The 16,627-nt window shown below is 42.9% G+C and overlaps 1 protein-coding gene across 1 annotated transcript in view; it reads left to right on the top strand.

Moving 5' to 3' along the window:
• Positions 1–16,627, top strand: part of pex5la (peroxisomal biogenesis factor 5-like a) — a 120,764-nt gene that overhangs the window by 54,807 nt on the left and 49,330 nt on the right. The window contains exon 2 of the mRNA XM_085449876.1: positions 9,808–9,912. Within this exon, the coding sequence (XP_085306002.1) occupies positions 9,808–9,912 (105 nt within the window). The remainder of the gene's footprint in view (positions 1–9,807; positions 9,913–16,627) is intronic.

Genomic DNA, 16,627 nt, shown 5'->3' with positions numbered 1-16,627 from the left:
ATAATCTGTTTTTACTGTTATGTAATATAGCCTTAGCAATTATCGGACGAGCTTCGAACAGTTGTGTTCCTGCGAGAGGTTGTAGGTGGTATTAGGACAGTTTAAGCTCGGAGGGTAACTTTGAGTGTAGCTAAAGATCCTGGATACAAGTGCACACTTTGACCGCTACAGCTACGTGAAGCATTAAAATAAACTCTGTAGGAAGCTGAGAAGTAATACTCCACAGGCATATTAACTTATCAGCAATCAAACTGTGGACCTTTTGATTATGTTATTTAGTTTTGTCATCATCGGTTATTTATAATAACACCAAGACCAGAGGGTATCAAGACCAAGACAAGACCAAGACCAAGACTGAGACAAAAAAGTCTTTAAACTGCAGCCAGAAGCTGCTTCGTTTATGGGTGTAAGCATTTTATGTGTTTTTGCGATGCACTCACACAGCCCTCCTCATCACTGTCTACTGTCTCACTCACTTACTGAGAGGACAGGCGCAAGCTCCACTTGACTGTCGTGTCTCTCACATAATGATATTATCCCATATCCTCGCATGTGATTGGCCACAATATGGACGCTGTGTTTTGAGTTTTGTTCAAAAAAGAATCACTCATATAGGAAAAATATATATATCACATCTGCACACCTTAAACTAGTTTTTTAATTAAGCAGTAAGGCAGAACAAAGTCGGGGCTGCATCAAGACACAGGGACTAAACCCCAATTCAACCAGACCCAGAACTGATCCGGAATTAAAACAGGATACAACAGTTCAAAATCAGGACTACTGAGGACTTAACCAAAACAGAACCAGAATCAGAACTAGATGATAGTAGCACTAAAATCATCATAGACCTGCACTACACTTTTTTTTAATTCTACCAAAGTCCACTATTTAGATTCAGAAACGTTTATATAATTATTTATCCTTGTTGTGCAAACAAGCTGCAAAACTTAATAAATATAGAATTTGAAAAATAACAAACGGAATCTAAAAAGTTACACTAGGCACTGGATACATGTTCTGATGAGTTTTGGCAAACAACCATGTGACTAACAGGTGTGTCTCACCTGCTCTTGTTCCCTCCCTCTCTCATTCTGCTCCTCTCTCTCTCTCTCTCTGTTCCTTTGTCTCTCTCTCTCTGTTCCTCTCTCTCTCTCTCTCTCTCTGTTCCTCTCTCTCTCTCTCTCTCTGTTCCTTTGTCTCTCTCTCTGTTCCTCTCTCTCTCTGTTCCTTTCTCTCTCTCTGTTCCTCTCTCTCTCTCTCTCTGTTCCTTTGTCTCTCTCTCTCTGTTCCTTTCTCTCTCTCTGTTCCTCTCTCTCTCTCTCTCTGTTCCTTTGTCTCTCTCTCTGTTCCTCTCTCTCTCTGTTCCTTTCTCTCTCTCTGTTCCTCTCTCTCTCTCTCTCTGTTCCTTTGTCTCTCTCTCTCTGTTCCTTTCTCTCTCTCTGTTCCTCTCTCTCTCTCTCTCTGTTCCTTTGTCTCTCTCTCTTTGTTCCTTTCTCTCTCTGTGTTCCTCTCTCTCTCTCTCTCTGTTCCTTTCTCTCTCTCTGTTCCTCTCTCTCTCTCTCTCTGTTCCTCTCTCCCTCTCTCTCTCTCTCTCTGTTCCTCTCTCTCTCTCTCTCTCTCTGTTCCTCTCTCTCTCTCTCTCTCTCTCTCTGTTCCTCTCTCTCTCTCTCTCTGTTCCTCTCTCTCTCTCTCTCTCTCTCTCTGTTCCTCTCTCTCTCTCTCTCTCTCTCTCTCTGTTCCTCTCTCTCTCTCTCTGTTCCTCTCTCTCTCTCTCTGTTCCTCTCTCTCTCTCTCTCTCTCTCTCTGTTCCTCTCTCTCTCTCTCTGTTCCTCTCGCTCTCTCTCTGTTCCTCTCTCTCTCTCTCTCTCTCTCTCTCTCTGTTCCTCTCTCTCTCTCTCTGTTCCTCTCTCTCTCTCTCTCTCTCTCTGTTCCTCTCTCTCTCTCTCTGTTCCTCTCTCTCTCTCTCTCTCTCTCTCTCTCTGTTCCTCTCTCTCTCTCTCTCTGTTCCTTTGTCTCTCTCTCTCTGTTCCTCTCTCTCTCTCTCTCTGTTCCTTTGTCTCTCTCTCTCTGTTCCTTTCTCTCTCTCTCTCTGTTCCTTTCTCTCTCTCTCTCTGTTCCTTTGTCTCTCTCTCTCTGTTCCTTTCTCTCTCTCTCTCTGTTCCTCTCTCTCTCTCTCTCTCTCTCTCTGTTCCTCTCTCTCTCTCTCTGTTCCTCTCTCTCTCTCTCTGTTCCTCTCTCTCTCTCTCTCTCTCTCTGTTCCTCTCTCTCTCTCTGTGTTCCTCTCTCTCTCTCTCTCTCTCTCTCTGTTCCTCTCTCTCTCTCTCTGTTCCTCTCTCTCTCTCTCTCTCTCTCTCTCTCTCTCTCTGTTCCTCTCTCTCTCTCTCTGTTCCTCTCTCTCTCTCTCTGTTCCTCTCTCTCTCTCTCTCTCTCTCTCTCTGTTCCTCTCTCTCTCTCTCTGTTCCTCTCTCTCTCTCTCTCTGTTCCTTTGTCTCTCTCTCTCTGTTCCTTTCTCTCTCTCTCTCTGTTCCTTTGTCTCTCTCTCTCTGTTCCTCTCTCTCTCTCTGTTCCTTTGTCTCTCTCTGTTCCTCTCTCTCTCTCTCTCTGTTCCTTTGTCTCTCTCTGTTCCTCTCTCTCTCTCTCTCTGTTCCTTTGTCTCTCTCTCTCTGTTCCTTTCTCTCTCTCTGTTCCTCTCTCTCTCTCTCTGTTCCTTTGTCTCTCTCTCTCTGTTCCTCTCTCTCTCTCTGTTCCTTTGTCTCTCTCTCTCTCTCTCTCTCTGTTCCTTTGTCTCTCTCTCTCTGTTCCTTTCTCTCTCTCTCTCTGTTCCTTTCTCTCTCTCTGTTCCTCTCTCTCTCTCTCTCTGTTCCTTTCTCTCTCTCTCTCTGTTCCTTTCTCTCTCTCTGTTCCTCTCTCTCTCTCTGTTCCTTTGTCTCTCTCTCTCTGTTCCTTTCTCTCTCTCTGTTCCCCTCTCTCTCTCTGTTCCTTTGTCTCTCTCTCTCTCTGTTCCTTTGTCTCTCTCTCTCTGTTCCTTTGTCTCTCTCTCTCTGTTCCTTTGTCTCTCTCTCTCTCTCTCTCTGTTCCTTTCTCTCTCTCTCTGTTCCTCTCTCTCTCTCTCTGTTCCTTTGTCTCTCTCTCTCTGTTCCTTTCTCTCTCTCTGTTCCTCTCTCTCTCTCTGTTCCTTTGTCTCTCTCTCTCTGTTCCTCTCTCTCTCTGTTCCTTTCTCTCTCTCTGTTCCTCTCTCTCTCTCTCTCTCTGTTCCTCTCTCTCTCTGTTCCTTTCTCTCTCTCTGTTCCTCTCTCTCTCTCTCTCTGTTCCTTTCTCTCTCTCTGTTCCTCTCTCTCTCTCTCTCTGTTCCTTTCTCTCTCTCTGTTCCTCTCTCTCTCTCTCTCTCTCTGTTCCTTTCTCTCTCTCTGTTCCTCTCTCTCTCTCTGTTCCTTTGTCTCTCTCTCTCTGTTCCTTTCTCTCTCTCTGTTCCTCTCTCTCTCTCTCTCTGTTCCTTTCTCTCTCTCTGTTCCTCTCTCTCTCTCTCTCTGTTCCTTTCTCTCTCTCTGTTCCTCTCTCTCTCTCTCTCTCTCTCTCTGTTCCTCTCTCTCTCTCTCTCTGTTCCTCTCTCTCTCTCTCTGTTCCTCTCTCTCTCTCTCTCTGTTCCTTTGTCTCTCTCTCTCTGTTCCTTTCTCTCTCTCTCTCTGTTCCTTTGTCTCTCTCTCTCTGTTCCTTTCTCTCTCTCTGTTCCTCTCTCTCTCTCTGTTCCTTTGTCTCTCTCTGTTCCTCTCTCTCTCTCTCTCTGTTCCTTTGTCTCTCTCTCTCTGTTCCTTTCTCTCTCTCTGGTCCTCTCTCTCTCTCTGTTCCTTTCTCTCTCTCTGTTCCTCTCTCTCTCTCTGTTCCTTTGTCTCTCTCTCTCTCTCTCTCTCTGTTCCTTTGTCTCTCTCTCTCTGTTCCTTTCTCTCTCTCTCTCTGTTCCTTTGTCTCTCTCTCTCTCTCTCTCTCTCTGTTCCTTTCTCTCTCTCTGTTCCTTTGTCTCTCTCTCTCTGTTCCTTTGTCTCTCTCTCTCTCTCTCTCTGTTCCTTTCTCTCTCTCTGTTCCTCTCTCTCTCTCTCTGTTCCTTTCTCTCTCTCTGTTCCTCTCTCTCTCTCTGTTCCTTTCTCTCTCTCTCTCTGTTCCTCTCTCTCTCTCTGTTCCTTAGTCTCTCTCTCTCTGTTCCTTTATCTCTCTCTCTCTCTCTCTCTCTCTGTTCCTTTCTCTCTCTCTCTCTGTTCCTTTGTCTCTCTCTCTCTGTTCCTTTCTCTCTCTCTCTCTGTTCCTTTGTCTCTCTCTCTCTCTCTCTCTCTCTGTTCCTTTCTCTCTGTCTGTTCCTCTCTCTCTCTCTGTTCCTTTGTCTCTCTCTCTCTGTTCCTTTGTGTCTCTCTCTCTCTCTCTCTGTTCCTTTCTCTCTCTCTGTTCCTCTCTCTCTCTCTCTGTTCCTTTCTCTCTCTCTGTTCCTCTCTCTCTCTCTGTTCCTTTCTCTCTCTCTCTCTGTTCCTCTCTCTCTCTCTGTTCCTTTGTCTCTCTCTCTCTCTCTCTCTGTTCCTCTCTCTCTCTCTCTCTGTTCCTCTCTCTCTCTGTTCCTCTCTCTCTCTCTGTTCCTCTCTCTCTCTCTCTCTCTCTCTGTGTTCCTCTCTCTCTCTCTCTGTGTTCCTCTCTCTCTCTCTCTGTTCCTCTCTCTCTCTCTGTGTGTTCCTCTCTCTCTCTCTCTGTTCCTCTCTCTCTCTCTCTGTGTTCCTCTCTCTCTCTCTCTCTCTCTGTTCCTCTCTCTCTCTCTCTCTCTCTCTGTGCTGACAATCAAACCAAACACCAACATCATCAAATATACAGTGGAAACCAGATATTTACAAATTTTCTGTTCCTGGTGTTTTGTTGACATCTCTTGATGTTCCCATGTCACAGAAACAGACTCTGTGTTTTGCCTTATATGCATCCACAGCTGTGCCACCAGTTTACTCACATGGACTCTACGAACCAATCAGAAGCTTCTTCAGCTCAGAATAGAATCGTCTGGAGTTTCTTATTAATTAACAATAAACTTAGTGTATATGTACTCCTACATTTGATGAAAGTGATAAAAATAGAAGCTCTCTCTCTCTTTATTCTGACATTTAACTAATTCAAAAGATATTTCAATATTTATTTATCCAAAACAAAACAAGTTTACTGTAAATTGATGTTTAACAGTAAAATAATGTTTTTATGTTTTCTCCATAAAGTGTAACTATCTGGTTTAAACTGTGAATATACTGCTGTGTATTGAAATTCCTCTTGTTTTGCATAGAAATATACTGAACAACATACAACGCATAATATATAAAATAACATCTACCAGTTTTTTCTTTGAAAGAAGCTCCTCATGTCCATTGTTGTGTTCATCAGTACATTACTGATTTATTTAGCCGTGGAGGGAAACAACTGAAAATATGAAATAAACACACATGTAAGCTGAGACTCTCTAAAGAAACAGCATTGTTGTTGTTCGGCTTTTCATTTTGCCGTTTGTTGATTCACTCAACAGTTGTCAGTCAGACATCTAACGATGAAACAAATTACACTCCAAAAGACCCAATGCTTCTGATGCTTAAGCTCAGTAAGCCCCCCCCCCCCCCCCCCCAGCTCTGCCGGCGGTTGACTCCAAATCTCCCGAGAATAGAATAGAATAGAATAGAATTCAACTTTATTGTCATTGTACATGCACAGGTACAGGGCAACGAAATGCAGTTTGCATCCATCCAGAAGTGCTTTAGTGATATTAGATATATTACAATATATATTAGCAATAATATAGATATGTGAGTATATTACAGAAATGGGTCTATTATGGTATGTTATAATGTACACGGTATGAAGTATGTTGTGAATATTCTATAACTATAAGTATGTACAGGCTGTAGTGAGTACAAGCTATGTACAGGATATGAACAGGATATAAATATGAAAAACTATACAGAATATGAAATAAATAACTTTACAGAATCTGGGATATACAGCTATACAGAAATGGGAACTATGCAAGTTGTAAACAGTTGTAGGATTAAAAATTATCGAATGTACAGAATGATTATTTACACAGAGCTATACAGTAGTGCAGTTAAGATAAGTGAGGGTGTAGATAGTTTCTACAGAGGCTATATAAAGTGCTAGTGGTTGTGAGTGGTGGTTCAGTCCATGTTATTATTGTGTTTGAGGGTACAGTTGTCCATTGTGGGTGTGTGTATGTTCAGTCCATGAGTTAATGTGGGTCAGATGTCAGGAGGCAGAGTTCAGGAGTCTGACAGCTGTGGGGAAGAAGCTGTTCCGGTACCTGGTGGTCTTAGTCCGGAGGCTCCTGTAGCGCCTCCCAGAGGGCAGGAGGGTGAAGAGTCCATGTGATGGGTGACTGGGGTCTTTGATGATTTTCCCAGCCCTTTTCAGACACCGCTTCCTGTAGATGTCTTTTATGGCAGGAAGTGGTGCTCCGGCGATGCGCTGGGCAGTTTTCACGACCCTCTGCAACGCCTTCCGGTCCGAGGCAGAGCAGTTCCCGTACCAGACTGTTATACAGTTGATCAGGATGCTCTCGATGGTGCAGCGATAGAAGTTCACCAGGATGTCTGAGGACAGGTGGTTCTTCCTCAGAGTCCTCAAGAAGAAGAGGCGCTGGTGAGCCTTCTTGACCAGCTTGGAGCAGTTGGTCGTCCAGGTGAGATCCTCGGAGATGTGGACTCCCAGGAACTTGAAGCTGCTCACACGCTCCACAGCCGTCCCCTTAATGTGGATGGGTGGATGTGGGTCAGCATTCCTCCTGTAGTCCACGATGAGCTCCTTGGTCTTCTCGGTGTTAAGCAGCAGGTTGTTTCTGTCGCACCACTCAGCCAGACGATCCACCTCCTCCCTGTAGGCGGCCTCATCGTTGTCACTGATGAGGCCAATCACCGTGGTGTCATCTGCAAACTTAATGATGGTGTTGGAACCATCAGCAGGTCTGCAGTCGTGGGTGAAGAGGGAGTAGAGGAAAGGGCTCATCACACAGCCTTGTGGTACACCGGTGTTCATTGTGATGGTAGATGAGCAGTGGTTATCCAGCCGGACATGTTGGGGGCGGTTGGTCAGGAAGTCCAGTAACCATTTGCAGATGAGGGAACTGATACCCAGGTCTGTCAGTTTCCTGATGAGTTGTGAGGGGTGGATTGTATTGAATGCTGAACTGAAGTCTATAAACAGCATTCTGGCGTAGGTGTTGTTGTTGTCCAGGTGTGAGAGGACAGAGTGCATTGCGATGGAGACTGCATCCTCTGTGCTCCTGTTCCGGCGGTATGCGAATTGGTGGGGGTCCAGGGTGGGGGGGAGACAGGATTTGAAGTGTGCTAGGACCAGTCGCTCTAAGCACTTAGTGATGATGGGGGTGAGTGCTACTGGGCGGTAATCATTGAGGCAAGATGGGTTGGAGTTTTTGGGTATCGGGACGATGGAGGTGGATTTGAAGCAGGCCGGTACCACAGCGTGGGCCAAGGACAGGTTTTATATGTCTGTGAGCACTCCTGCAAGCTCCCCAGAACACGCTCTGAGAACACGCCCGGGGATGCCATCAGGGCCTGCAGCCTTGTGGACATTGATCCTGCTCAGCACCGCTCCGACATCGGTGGGGGAGAGAGTCATAGGTTGGTGGTCTGGCGTCATGTCTGCTTTGGTTGTGGTTGTGGGGTTCCCTCGCTCAAAACGAGCATAAAAGTTGTTGAGCTCGTTGAGGAAGGAGACATCAGAGGATGCGGGGGAGGGTTTGGTGGTCCTGTAGTCTGTGATGGTCTGGAGTCCTTGCCACATGCGTCGGGGGTTGGAGTTGGAGAAGTGTTCTTCTACCTTCTTTTTGTAATGGTGTTTGGCTTTTTTGATGCCCTTCTTTAGATTAGCCCTGGCTGTACTGTAGGCGTGTGCATCTCCTGACCTAAAGGCAGTGTTGCGGGCCTTCAGGAGGAGACGAACATCCCGGTTCATCCAAGGCTTCTGGTTGGGGTACATGGTGATCCATTTCTGGGTGGTGACACTGTCTGTGGTTTTGAAGATGTAATCCAGTACAGATGAGGCGTACTGGTCCAGGTCTGTGTGGGTGAACATATTCCAGTCTGTGTTTTTAAATCTGTCCTGGAGCACTGCGTCTGTCCCCTCTGGCCACACTTTAATTGTCCTCACAGCAGGTTTCACACGTTGGATGAGTGGTGAATACCGTGGTGTGAGGAACAGGGAGAGATGGTCCGATTGTCCAATGTGGGGGAGGGGTGTGGCTTTGTAGGCTCCAGCCAGGTTGGAATACACATGGTCTAAAGTCTTGTCTCCTCTGGTGTGGCAGGAGACATGTTGGTGGAATCTGGGGAGGACTGTCTTTAAGTTGGTGTGGTTGAAGTCGCCAGCAGCAATAAAAGCAGCCTCGGGGTGTTTATTCTGGTGTTTGTTAATGGCTGCAGAAAGTTCTTTCATGGCCAACCTAGCATTAGCGTCGGGGGGTATATACACGGCAGTGAGTATGATCGAAGTGAATTCTCTGGGGAGATAATAAGGTCTGCATTTGACCATTAAAAACTCCGCATTAGGTGAGCAGTGACTCTCAGTAGTAGTGGAGTTCATGCACCAAGCATTGTTAATATAAATGCACAAACCTCCACCTCTGGTCTTGCCGGAGTCATCTGCTAGCCTGTCGGCTCGGTGTGTGTGGCGTCCTGCTAACTCGATAGCATTGTCCGGGCAGCTGTTGTTCAGCCATGTTTCGGTGAAAAACATGACATTTGAGTCCATAATCCGTCTGTTGTTAGTGATGGAGAGCCGTATCTCATCCATTTTGTTTGCCAGAGAACGGACATTGGCGAGAAAAATACTGGGTAAAGGCAGCCGGTGTGGTGTTAGCTTTAGCTTAGCCCGAGAACTATGTCGATCTAAGAAAGCAAGACCGAGACAGCGAGACCAAGACAAGACCAAGACCACGTAAAAGTGGTCTCAGGACACCCAACTCTAGTTAGTGGTAAATGGACTGATTCTTGTATAGCGCTTTTCTGCTCTCCCAAAGCGCTCTGTACAACATTCACACAAACAAGTGCTTTCTAATTACCATTCACACACCGATGGATGCATCAGAGAGCAACTTGGTGTTAATGTCCGAGGATATTTGGCACGCAGACTAGTAGGAGCCAGGGACTGAACCACCAACCTTCCTGAGCTACAGCCACCCCGTGCTCATCCAAATGATGAATGATGATTTCCTTGATTGTTGATTGTTTTCCTTTTTTTCATCCTCTCAATTGGTCTTTTTTACTATATAATAATTTTACTATCGTGGGTATCCAGATTTTAACACGCTGGCTTCAGTTTTCGTAGTTTTCACCTTAACAAGTTAAATATATGCAGGAGAAGAGGAAATATTGAAAATAGTGTAGAAACAAATCATTGCATCACACAGTTTAATTTTTTAGACCAAACTTTTTATATTAGCACTTGCAGTTGTACCCATAGTGGAGTCAAAGCCTTACACTCTGTATAATGAGCTCTTTATAATCATCACAGTGTGCAGAAGTGCTGCTGTGGACAACCATACTCATCTCTGTCCACAGTCAACCCTCTACATCGTGCAGTGACCTTCGTTTCATTGCCATGGTCTTGTGGAAATGTCTTTAGTTGATGTGTTGATTATCAGACAGCCTGTAGTATTTGTCCATCATCATAAGGTAAAGTATGCTCTGTAAGATGCCCTGGATGGGGTCGCACTGAGTTGTCCAACTGTCCTGACACAAGTCGTTGTTGATCTCACTGTTGTAGGGGAAAGACTCTAGGGCTGCAGATAAGACTGTTGCCATGGTCCTGAAGGAGATACCAAGTAAGGCGTCATCAGAAGGGAAGCCCCTCCTCACAGTGACTACAAAGGTGGGCAGATGCATTTCAGAAACACCCCACCCACCCCCAATCCCAAACCCACCCCCTGGATTAAAGCAGAAAGTCCTCCTGTGTTGGTCACACTGAAACACGAGCAAAGCTTTGAGTGTCCTATAACTGACCTCTCCTGTCTACTAACTCCTAACTTGAGCCTTATGACTGTTGTATCTAACAAAGAAGCGAAAATTATTTCATTTCCAGCTGCTCTATGGGGTATAAAACCCACCTAATGCATCACTACGTTTGTACAAACAGAGCCTAATGATGTTACCATCTACACAAGTAACCTCAAATTCACTGCAATTATTCATGCGACTCTTTATCTTTTCCAATTAGCCTCTGCAACACTCATAGTGCTCCTCCACTTCTATATTTAACACTGTATGGGGATTAACCACAAATTTCGTGTCCCATTCATAATCGGGTCAGTCAAACTTCCTCGTGAACTTTTTACACCTCATAAGCAGCTAATCCTCAGCACAAACAGTGTGTGAATGCATTTCCAAAAAAATGCTATGTCACACAGCATGGCATTGAGCTGTTGGTGGTGTTCTTTGAACCAAAGACTGCAGCAAATTACTGCAGCCATTGCTGAGCTTTTCACTTCTCTGTTGCTTTTTAAGTGGTAAAGCTGGAGTCTATGCACCAAGTGCCAGTATGAGTTTTGTTGCCCTGTGCTTGATTGCTTCTGTGGGTGCTGCTGCTGCGTGTGTGTCTATGTTTTGATAAGCTGTAGCATGCTTTACTCCTGTTTTATTTTCTAATGCAGTGTCTGGTTTGATAAGCTCTCATACAACAGATATAATTTTCCCACTTAAGTGTGGGGGGGATGTAATTATAGCCCCAAATTGTTTGCTGAGTCGACACCAACAGAGTACGATTTAAAGATTTATCTTAAACCAAAGTGTAAAGGGTCAGGAAGGAATCAGTGATTGTTAGCACACGTTTCCTGTATCTGACATTTCTGCTCATTTAAGATGCTGCAGTGAGGCTGAAATCAAATTAATGGAAATAATAGATCAATAACTTATTCTCAGTTTGGATGTTAGCAGCTCATATTTCTCCTGCTACTTTACATTGAGTTTTATTGCTGCTTCAAACAGGCAACGCTCCATCAGTTATGCTCAGCGAGTCTGATCGACCACCGGCGAATGAGGTGATAACGGCCTATTGAGTGTGCTGGTAGGTGGAGGAGGCCGCCGACTGGCAACATGCACGAGGCTGATAACAGCTGATGATGACCATTCATGGTCTAAAAACATTCAGACTGGGGGGGTTTACATTTTACAGCCTTCAAATGTCAATAATCTTGTCTTCAGGCCCAGCATTGAGTGAAAAGAACATGAACACAAATGTCATTACCATTTTGGGTTTACTTCTCACAGTGCAATGATGACAGCATGTTTCCATGAGGCCACAGGCTTCAACTTTCAAAATGAATCAAAAATAACAAACAATAACAAAACAATATAAAACCTCTCATTTCATTTATTTATTTATAAAGCACGTTTAATAACAATAGGGAGCTGACCAAAGTGCTGTACAAAGTAATGACATTGACGACAACGACAGGTAAGAAAATTAAAAGAAAATTAGGATAAAAGAATTGGTAACTCTCCTACAGTTTCGAAAGCCAGAGTAAAAAAATATGTTTTCAGATGCGATTTAAAAAGAGTAACAGTTGGGGCCTTTCTAATGTGGAGAGGTAGATCATTCCACATTTTCAGTGCCACAACCGCAAATGCCCGATCTCCTCTATGAACCATCCTAGGCTTATGTAAGGAGCAGATGTTTGCTTGATCGAAGGGCTCTAGGGCGTATAAAGCTGCAATAGGTCAGACAAATAGTCCGGTGTCTGGCCAAGTCAAAAGTAACATTTTGAATTTAATTCTAAAACGCACTGGAAGCCAATGAAGGCTCTTCTCACTATTGTCTTCACATAATTATTAAAATGATCAAAGCCACAACAACTAATTAAAGACACAAACTTAGAGGCCCATCATACATACTAAGCAGGTCACACATGCATGCACTGCATAATGTATAGAAAGTGAGTTTCCTGTATCCTCTCTTTTTAAAAAGGTAGAAAAATATGTCAAATTATAACAGTTAAATCATATTTGAGTACCACAGACATGTAACAGTAACAACCACTTTGCTTGCTTTTTGCACACCCTTCACCAAACCCCCCCCCCCCCAGTGTTCGCACACTGTTGTTTAAACATTTTATGTGCTAAAATGATTAAAGGGTGTATATGAAAAAGTCAATTTTTCTGCAGATTTTTATTTTTTAATATCTGGATTGTCAGTTAGTCAAAATCAAAATCACCAGTAAAATAATCTTAAATGACAGCGTCGAAGCGAATGCTGGATGTTGTTTCCACTCGGCTGGACTCAACTCATGATTGAAGTGCTCTCCAGTGGCTGAGGCAGCAGTTTGAGAAGTGTCCCTGCCTGATGTCACTTAGCAAGTGATGGAGGCTAAGCCACAGCCGGTGGTCCCTTTAGCCGCACGTCAAGTCAGGTCAGGTTTGTTTGGAAAGCCCAAGATGATGCATGATGTCTGAATGGGCCACACACACACAGGCTTCAACCAGCCAGACTCTTTATGATGATACATGAAAAAGAATCCGCATGAAACAAGACGTCACATTCACCTCTTCCTCTAATTTAATTCACAGCTCTGATATCCTCATTTCTTCATCCATATAAAACTAAACTACAGTGATGATCTTCAGAACTGTGTGCTACTGTATGTGCAACAGATCTGCTGTTAATTATCAGTTTTTGTTTTATTTTTGTTATTTTGTTCATTTTTTATTGACTTTTAGTAAAAAAGGTAAGATTCAATGTGCAAAAAGTACCTTTTTAAGTATCCTAAAAAATGGATACATTCCTTTTTTAATATTACGTTGTACTTTTTTCACACTGTCTCCTAAAAACAAATCAGTCAGGCAAAATGTTGTACTGGATAGAATATTTCAAACCTTTATTTACAAGCAAAATTCAAATTGAATTAGTGTCCTTGGCCAAAATAGGCAGGGTTAACCTTGGTTTCGGAGCTAACCCACCATGACTCTCAATGCCAGGACAAAACGGAGTAACCAGAGAAATAAAAAATATCCAGGATCCTGTTGCTGTGAGGAAGCCGTGCTAACCACTGATCCAGTTCCAGTCATTATAACAAGACACATTATAGAGCCAGCTGTTAGGACCGATCTTCAGCATTAATAAAACCAGTCTTGGACAAATCACAAGAAAAGTACAGAGCGATGGGCTGTTGAATTGATGATTTTTGTCCAAAGGCAGTCTGGTAGCAAGCTTTTAGTATGAAATAATGGCAGCTTTATTCTTCACTCAAATATATAAGGGAAGAAATTATTCTTTTTTTTAAATATTTCACTTTTGACTCTGCTGCCTAAAGTCAAATCATATAAAGCCATCACGATGACTCATAAAACCCCAACAAGCCTTTGGGATGAATAGATCATCACCACCCACAAGAAACTGCTTGGAAACAAAAGTAACGAGTAAACAACCTGATGCATCACGGAGAAGCTTTCTAATGATTTGTAAGAATCAATTTTGCATTTTAAAAAAGACTTGCTGCATAGTTATATAATCCCTGACCACAGCTCACAACCACGTGAACTCTATAAAGCATACAACCTTGACTGTTATCATTTTTCTAGCCAACCATCCATCGCATAGCCGCCAGCTTTTAGCTAACAGCTGACATTAGTTCTCTTTGCCTTTATGTAGTGTTTTCCATCCTCTGCACCTCTTCCTACCCTCACCTCAGCCTCCCCTCCTTCAAGGCTCTGGTACACAATTCCCCTGACAGCAACATCTGAGAGTCAAGCCCAAGTGGCACAATTAGTTGAAGTTTTCTATCACATAATATTCTAGATTACTGCTTAAAGCACTTGTAAACAAAATGCCAAAGTGCTTTGCATAGGAGAGAGTTAAAAAGAAAGGCAGCGAGGGAAAACAGTAACCTCCTCATAGCAATGGGCAAACAGCTCACAAAGCTCCTCTCCTGCCTTAGAAGTGAACCTGTAATTAGTGTTTGCATGCTACCTGCTCTGTGCCTCACACATCATCCCAGATAAACATGGTAGATTTTCTGTCCCCATTTTCTGGTTGATTGGAGGAGGAAAGTGAAGAGGTCTCATCATTTCAAAGCCATGATTTAGAACAGACTCCTGTGGCAATTACACAAAGTGCTTTGAAGAACTACATCAGCTTACAGTGATCGTTTAGGGTTGGGCGTAGATCGTACAGAGTCCTCCATCAGAAGGCTGCCAGCAGTCATACAGAAACAACCTCCTCTTCACAGGCGTGCCTCAACTTATAGGCTCAAAAGCGACCGTTCACAGTCAAATCAAGCTTTCAGTCTGTCAGACTCCACACTCACACTAACATCTTTAATGATGCACTTAGGCACAGCAGTGCTTTTGTGCTGAATGCTAATGGGTTATAGTTTCCTTTATGACCGTTCTAGTTTAGTGTTACCACGCTACCATGTGTTCCCCCTTAAGGCGAGACTAGTGTTTAACATTTAACCTTGAAAACATCCCAAATGTAGTCAGTTACAACGCCAAGCTTTACAACCTCAGGCCTCATGTATCACTCTGGAGGATTTTAAAATCCAGTAGGGTTGTCACCCTGTCCATAACACCAACCTGTGCTAAAATCTCTCATCTGCAGCTCTCCCAACTCACCAAATGATACGTCCATCATGGTCATAGTAACACCAGATGGTGTCTTTAGTGAATGTGCCACACTTGGAAACTGTTGAAAAATGGAGTTGAGCCTTAAAATGAAGCCAGTGCAGAAATAGCAAAAACAAATGCAACAAATCAAATGGCACTTGAAGCTGGTTTCAAAGCAAGTCGATGCCAATAGAGTCCCATGATGACATCCCCAACTTTTCAGCAGAATTAAACATATTTACACCCTTTTGCAGAACATTTTTGGTCTCTTTTCCTTAAAATTATATATATTTTACGAGTGTGACCGTTCTAAGTGACAGGGGGTGTTGATATAATCTTTATATGAAAGATTAACATATTTTAACATAGCCATTGTCAACCAAACAACTTTAAACTTTAAATATTTCGGCCATAATCCTTTTTTTTTTCCTTATTAATAAACCTTGATACCTGGATGCTTATACAGTAGAGATCTATAATTCAAAGAGTAGCCCTGCACTAAAGCTAAACCTCCTTTATTGTCCATTTTACATTAAAGGCAACCATAATTTACAAAATGAGCAGTAAGTTTCTATAAAATAAAACTTGAAAGAAGTGATTAAAACCATTAACTCGTTAGGAAAGCCTTTACTGAGATCATAAACACTGCAGGCTTGTGTCCAACTTAAGAACTTATTCCCATCAGGGGAGTTTAAAAAATGTAGGGTGGAGGCATTTTGGCTTTGGCTTCATTTTTCAGGGCCAGAAGCTACAGCCATCTATAGTCTGTGGGTGCCAGCTTATATCTATTAGATAACACATTTTTCTGTCTGGTTAATTATAATGTCAGTCTATCCTCCAGTTCTGATGATGTTGTATATTTGCATGCATTTAACACTAATTAGCAGCTATTTGTTGCTGTGTCCCATACAGCCGATGTTTGCAACTTGTTCATCAAGCATGCTAATGTAGCTAACTGTTAGCTTAGCACTCCAGCCTCTGATCTTATTCTGGCTCCAAAAACAGCATGGCAACAACCATAATGCCAGAACTGAAGCCTGAAAACAACATCCACAAACTACTGGGTGACATCTATTAAAAAAACATGTCACTAAAAAGGCTAAGTGCTATCAGTGCATAATCACAAAGATTTATCACCTTGACTTAAAACTGAAATTTGCATCCTTGATTTAAAGAAAAGGCCTACTGTACCAAAGATGTAGTTTTGTGTGAAGTTTGTCGCCATATTGTTTCAAATGTCACATTTTCTGGGGATATGCTAATGTCAGCTGTCAGCAGAACATCGCTCAGCATGGATCCCAATCATGTCTGTCAAAACTTTAAATCTCAACACTATTCAATTAAATCAGAGCATTACTGGAGGACTCTAAATGATGTTTTCTAAATGAGCCACATGCTGCTCATTTGACAGAACTGACCTTCAGTCAATCAATCAATCCAAAAATAAATAAATAAATAAACAGAGTGGAAAAATCCAAAGTCTTGTGACGTAGAAAAAAGGGTTATAAAAACGCATCTAAAAAGAAAACAGGCCAAACTCACAAATGATTTATTAGATGCTTTGAATGGGAAATGCTTCTTATCATGGTTATCGTCCACTGCATGAAAACACAGCTGCAATCCAAATGCTCAGTCGCTGTGAGCATGTGCACTTATGAATGCCTGTTAAGGTGTAAAGAGAACACTATACAATATCTATACAGCTCAACTGGTATTTAACGACTCGGTTAGCTCGAAGCATGATGTGTTAAGTACATTAAAATCAGAAATAAGACTTCAATCCTGAAGACACCAGACAGAAGGAAATCTTCTGTTTTATTCTTACGTGCAACACGCTAGAGAATGCATTTGACTGCATGCACTCATGCATACGTTACTGTACCACAGGCAATATAACAGAGCTGATTAATGCTTCATTTAAACATCAAAGCTGTCAATACAGAAATCTATAAAGGAAACAGAACATATTAATGTACCAGGAAATTAGTACA

The sequence above is a fragment of the Copadichromis virginalis genome, linkage group LG23 (genome assembly GCF_057382275.1).
Source record: "Copadichromis virginalis isolate Kocher_CV1m ecotype Utaka linkage group LG23, C_Virginalis_male_GT1.1, whole genome shotgun sequence".
In the NCBI taxonomy this organism is placed as follows: Eukaryota; Metazoa; Chordata; class Actinopteri; order Cichliformes; family Cichlidae; genus Copadichromis; species Copadichromis virginalis.
Note: the sequence above shows the minus strand (reverse complement) of the source record. Positions and strands in the feature narration are given on the sequence as shown.